This window comes from Mizuhopecten yessoensis, unplaced genomic scaffold (assembly GCF_002113885.1).
Source record: "Mizuhopecten yessoensis strain PY_sf001 unplaced genomic scaffold, ASM211388v2 scaffold7823, whole genome shotgun sequence".
Classification (NCBI taxonomy): Eukaryota; Metazoa; Mollusca; class Bivalvia; order Pectinida; family Pectinidae; genus Mizuhopecten; species Mizuhopecten yessoensis.
In genome coordinates this window covers 48569-54917 of record NW_018407240.1, presented here as the reverse complement: position 1 = coordinate 54917, position 6349 = coordinate 48569, and the positions used below count along the sequence as shown (strand labels likewise).

At 36.4% G+C, this 6349-nt stretch overlaps 1 protein-coding gene across 1 annotated transcript in view; it reads right to left on the bottom strand.

Moving 5' to 3' along the window:
• Positions 1 to 1231: 1231 nt before the first annotated feature.
• The window catches only part of LOC110454390 (phosphatidylinositol 3,4,5-trisphosphate 3-phosphatase TPTE2-like), a 45657-nt gene continuing 40539 nt past the window's right edge, over positions 1232 to 6349 (bottom strand). The window contains exons 12-16 of the mRNA XM_021503865.1: positions 6201 to 6306; positions 4916 to 5016; positions 4097 to 4195; positions 3853 to 3926; positions 1232 to 2328 (exon numbers count right to left, since the gene is read on the bottom strand). Of these exons, the coding sequence (XP_021359540.1) occupies positions 2193 to 2328; positions 3853 to 3926; positions 4097 to 4195; positions 4916 to 5016; positions 6201 to 6306 (516 nt within the window). The 3' untranslated portion in view covers positions 1232 to 2192. The remainder of the gene's footprint in view (positions 2329 to 3852; positions 3927 to 4096; positions 4196 to 4915; positions 5017 to 6200; positions 6307 to 6349) is intronic.

Here is a 6349-nt window from a genome sequence, read left to right as displayed (position 1 = left end):
TTTGATAGAAATTAAGAATTAGCATAAACATATTTGTTTCATAAAAACTTATTTAACGACACTAAAACGGCTCACGATTAGCTGTAGCTAGTAACAGCTTATAGCTTACCGTCATACTAAAAAACTCATTGGTGCTTGAGAATGCTTTGAAGTTATCTACAGTTTACACGAATAAGAAAAAGAAGTTTTATAGGTAAAATATATAAACTTCACACAAACTTATCATATCCTGATATAGATGTGTTAACTAAAAATGTAATATCAAATTAATTTTCAAAATATAAAAAACATACCGAAAGTCCCTATCCTTTCGTAAAGCTAGATGTTTTCTTAATGCTGCGAAAATGAATTATGCTAATGCAAAAAATCATTAATGTAATAACTAATCGTCAAACTAGCCACCATTTGTTGATGATTCAACTCAATTATTACTCGACTTAGGAAACTTGTTGTTTCACAGAGGATGACGTAGTTCATTCTAAGAGCAAACGAAGGATGGACGGACAGACGGGTAGCATTTTTAAAGTAGGATGCATCTAAAAATAGAAAGAAACATCTAACAATGGGGTCCTTCATATTAAAGATTGATATTGCATTCATGTCTCTATGGGTCGGGACATTATGATCATGTCTCTATGGGTCGGGACATTATGATCACGTCTCTATGGGTCAGGACATTATGATCATGTCTCTATGGGTCGGGACATTATGATCATGTCTATGGGTCGGGACATTATGATCATGTCTCTGTGGGTCGGGACATTATGATCATGTCTCTATGGGTCGGGACATTATGATCATGTCTCTATGGGTCGGGACATTATGATCTTGTATATGGGTCGGGATATTATGATCATGTCTTTGTGGGTCGGGACATTATGATCATGTCTCTATGGGTCGGGACATTATGATCATGTATATATGGGTCGGGACATTATGATCATGTCTCTATGGGTCGGAACATTATGATGATGTCTATGGGTCGGGACATTATGATCATGTCTCTATGGGTCGGAACATTATGATAATGTCTCTATGGGTTGGGACATTATGATAATGTCTCTATGGGTCGGGACATTATGATCATGTATATATGGGTCGGGACATTATGATCATGTCTCTATGGGTCGGAACATTATGATCATGTCTCTATGGGTCGGGACATTATGATCATGTCTCTGTGGGTCGGGACATTATTATCATGTCTCTATGGGTCGGGGCATTTTGATCATGTCTCTATGGGTCGGGATATTATGATCATGTCTTTGTGGGTCGGGACATTATGATCATGTCTCTATGGGTCGGGACATTTTGATCATGTCTCTATGGGTCGGGACATTATGATCATGTCTATATGGGCCGGGACATAAGACCTAGATGAAAAAAATACACTGATCACTAGTTCGTTAATCAGTTATCTTGAGACATTTGCGTAACACGCAATAATTGTCAGATAAACATCCTTAGACACAAACATTGAACACATCCTGAGTTGGGGTTAAAAGGAAGTTCGCTTTACAAATGATCACAAAGTGTCAAACACCAACAGTTATAAAAACCATAAATAAATAAAAATGTGACGCCACAACATCAATACACTCATAAGTTAAAATTGAACCTCGAAGTACGAGAACCCGGTAAAGACTCCATTTCACGTTTTGTCCATTTGAAATTTGAAGGCTAGTGAAAAGAGCAATACGCTTAAACAAGACCAGAAATATTACAGACAAGCTGTCAACTCCCTGTTCCTATACTAAAACAAGACCAGAAATATCACAGACAAGCTGTCAACTCCCTGTTCCTATACTAAAACAAGACCAGAAATATCACAGACAAGCTGTCAATTCCCTGTTCCTATACTAAAACAAGACCAGAAATATTACAGAAAAGCTGTCAACTCCCTGTTCTTTACATCACATACCGACCTTTCTGTATCAGTGAGCCATTCAATGGTGTCAGCCAGCAATCAGTTACAAAGTTTCTCTGTCGAACATGACTATGCCTTTTGTTACCTAAGGAAGAATAATCTTCGTTTTTCCGCTTTTCCAATACACGTTAAAGAAACTTTGTAATACTCTTAAAACCAATTCATCTTCGTGATTGCCACCAGTCTATTAAGCTGGCAAACGTTGACTATGTATTTTCGGAGCTTCAGTGGAACGTTATTTGTATCCAGTTAAACATTGTGTCCGTCACTGCTGCCCATCAGTATCGGTATCTTGGCTGGTCGCGTCTTCAAACAGCAATTCTACACTAAAAGTGTCTCTATAAACTCTCTGCGCTCTTCTTTTGTGTGGGTTGTCGATGAAGTCTCTGGGTAAGTACAACCTTCAAAAACAATTAGACATCATTATAGAGAGCTTGGTCGTCTCTGGGTAAGTACAACCTTCAAACACAATTAGGCATCACTATAGAGAGCTTGGTCGTCTCTGGCTAAGTACAAACTTCAAACACAATTAGGCATCATTATAGAGAGTTCGGTCGTCTCTGGGTAAATACAACCTTCAAACACAATTAGGCATCATTATAGAGAGCTTGGTCGTCTCTGGGTAAGTAAAACCTTCAAACACAATTAGGCATCATTATAGAGAGCTCGGTCGTCTCTGGGTAAATACAACCCTCAAACACAATTAGGCATCATTATAGAGAGCTTGGGCGTCTCTGGCTAAGTACAACCTTCAAACACAATTAGGCATCACTATAGAGAGCTTGGTCGTCTCTGGGTAAGTACAAACTTCAAACACAATTAGGCATCATTATAGAGAGCTTGGTCGTTTCTGGCTAAGTACAACCTTCAAACACAATTAGGCATCACTATAGAGAGCTTGGTCGTCTCTGGGTAAGTACAAACTTCAAACACAATTAGGCATCATTATAGAGAGCTCGGTCGTCTCTGGGTAAATACAACCCTCAAACACAATTAGGCATCATTATAGAGAGCTTTGTCGTCTCTGGGTACGTACAACCTTCAAACACAATTAGGCATCATTACAGAGAGCTCGGTCGTCTCTGGGTAAATACAACCCTCAAACACAATTAGGCATCATTATAGAGAGCTTGGTCGTCTCTGGCTAAGTACAAACTTCAAACACAATTAGGCATCATTATAGAGAGCTTTGTCGTCTCTGGCTAAGTACAACCTTCAAACACAATTAGGCATCACTATAGAGAGCTTGGTCGTCTCTGGGTAAGTAAAACCTTCAAACACAATTAGGCATCATTATAGAGAGCTTGGTCGTCTCTGGGTAAGTAAAACCTTCAAACACAATTAGGCATCATTATAGAGAGCTTGGTAGTCTCTGGCTAAGTACAACCTTCAAACACAATTAGGCATCATTATAGAGAGTTCGGTCGTCTCTGGGTAAATACAACCTTCAAACACAATTAGGCATCATTATAGAGAGCTCGGTCGTCTCTGGGTAAATACAACCCTCAAACACAATTAGGCATCATTATAGAGAGCTTGGTCGTCTCTGGCTAAGTACAACCTTCAAACACAAATAGGCATCAGTATAGAGGGAGCTCGGTCGAGTGTACGCAATCTAGTACAAGACCTTGTACAATTAAGGCATCGTCTATATACAACAGATTATGCTTTGTTACACATCATATAACTTTAAACGTTTTACATCATACATGTTAAGGGAACTTTTTAGCAATTTGTTTCGAACTTACTTCATAAAAAGGGTTCACATATTTTAAACGACAGTGTATTGGTTTTTTTAAACACTTCCCAGAAATAAATACGGTAAAATCTCATTATCATGCTTTTTATCAAATTTGTCACGTCGCTTACCGCCAACATATGCGAAGGAAACATCAGTAAAATAGCACTCCCAATTAGAGGTTTACCTGTTGTCTGTGATGAATGATGTATAAAACCAGAAAAAGAAAGCGCAGTTGTCGTAAACTCGAGGCAGCTTTTTCTGAAATGAACAATAGAAAACTTGAGTAATGCCAATAATAATGTTAAATATATACAGACAGTCGCCAGCCTGTCCTTCAACATCAAATAGCTTCTGATAATACATTATGGCTTTGAATACTGCGATCAAGCTGATTTTTTCAACGATAAAGCCAATCATATGCTACTTACCGACGATGATTTAAATCTAACTTTTACATCGTTCTCCAAAACAGGACCCTCGTCGCCTATGGTAATAGTGATTCTATCTTCGGTCTTATTGTGGGAGTACTGTAGGCAGAAATGCAAAATTGTATCGGAGTAAACAACTAAATGTATCTTCAAGGAAATATATAATATCTTTTGATCATGAATTGGTTTAACTGAAGCAATATAATGTTAAAGGTATCAAATTCATCCGTGTGGAATTCTCTCGTCTGAACTCTTCATTCTCTTCGCAGTTTAAAATTAGCAGCGTTGACAATACAATTAAGTAGTAAATTACAAAACACGGTGTATAATATATCTTTTATCCGTCGAGGTACAAGAAGTGCATATGTATCCAATTCTTCTTTCTCTTCTGTGTTCAAATACATTAGTGGATGCAGACCAAGACCCAACGTCAAGCTATGAAACTAATTATCTATTTAGAGCTACTTAAGATATATGCAAACGGCTATATGTATTCTTACTCAAACTATCTTCCAAAACCGTTTCTCGTCTCACCTCGACCGGATAAAATTATATACAGCTGTATCATCTGAATGCACGTCTTTAGTGCCTAGCTACGTGCCTGCTAACCATACAACATTGTTAAGCTCTCCTCCGCTATAACACCCGTCTACGCAGTTCATTTTTTGATAGGTAACTTTTCTTAATACTTGAATCCCGAGAGTCATGAATTAAATTTAACACATAATTGAACGTGAAATTGAAGTTTTCACGTATTTCATCTCTATAGACATCAACACTAGGATTTAGTAATGGACAAGATAGTTTGTAGTGACTTACTGTGCATTTGTTGTTATTGTGTAAACTGCATTTGAACACTGCCCCAGAAGATGGTACGTACACTTCCATGGACAGATCAGACCCATCACCTTTACCCACACCTAGCTCAGCCAATAACAACAGAATTACAATATGAACAAAACATATAATTAGGCACGACTAATTTTGTTATATTTTATCTGTTTGCTTATTAATCAATTTCATTTTTCGTATGCATTTCTTAAATCAAACAGCCATTCAAAGGTATGCTAAACAATACATATTGTATAAAAAGCATACCTGTAAAACCAAAACCAAAAATAAAGAATCAAACCGATGTTATGATAATAATGGTTCATAACTTTAGAGATAAGTTTTATATCCAAGTCCAGAAACATCAAAACATCTCATATCTTCTTAAAAACAACATACGACTTATCAGCACTTAAAACGTTAGACATCACTTATAACGTTAGAGATCAATTATAACGATATACATCACTTATAACGTTAGACATCAATTATAACGTTATACATCACTTATAACGTTAGAAATCAATTATAACGTTAGACATTTATTATAACGTTATACATCACTTATAACGTTAGACATCAATTATAACGTTAGACATCACTTATAACGTTAGACATCAATTATAACGTTAGACATCACTTATAAACGTTAGACATCAATTATAACGTTAGACATCAATTATAACGCTATACATCAATTATAACGTTAGACATCACTTATAACGTTAGACATCACTTATAACGTTAGACATCAATTATAACGTTAGACATCACTTATAACGTTAGACATCAATTATAACGTTAGACATCACTTATAACGTTAGACATCAACTATAACGTTAGACATCAATTATACCAAGCCTACGTTGCAAATAACTTTCAATCCTTGTGTAACTTCAGATGTATGAAATATTTAGCAACCCAAAAGTTTGAACATTTGAATGACTTCGACATAACGACATTCGCCTTGTTCTTTCTTCGACATTATGATGCCTATTTTTTTTACTTTTCTTCAACATAATGGTGTTCGACTTGCCTTTTAATTTTGACATTATGATGGTTGCTTGGTTCCATCCTTACGTTCATCTTTTGACATATTGAGGTTTTGCTTATTTTTCACCCATATAAATTGAAGTTAAACTGGTTTTATATTTCGTTGTAACAAGTTTTCATTGTTTCTTTACTTCGACATAACGAAGTTAAATGGTACATGTACTTCCACATAACGACATTTGACAGAGTCTTCACTTCATTATAAAACCTTTAACCGTACCTTTGATGGAGGTTATGTTGACTGTCTTTATTTTTAAGTGCCGGACTGGAGGTATGGTCCAATCTAGCTCCCACTTCACCTTCTCGTAATACTCTACATACCGGCACTAAAATACAACGGTTACGTGTTATTATTCAGTTTACGTACTC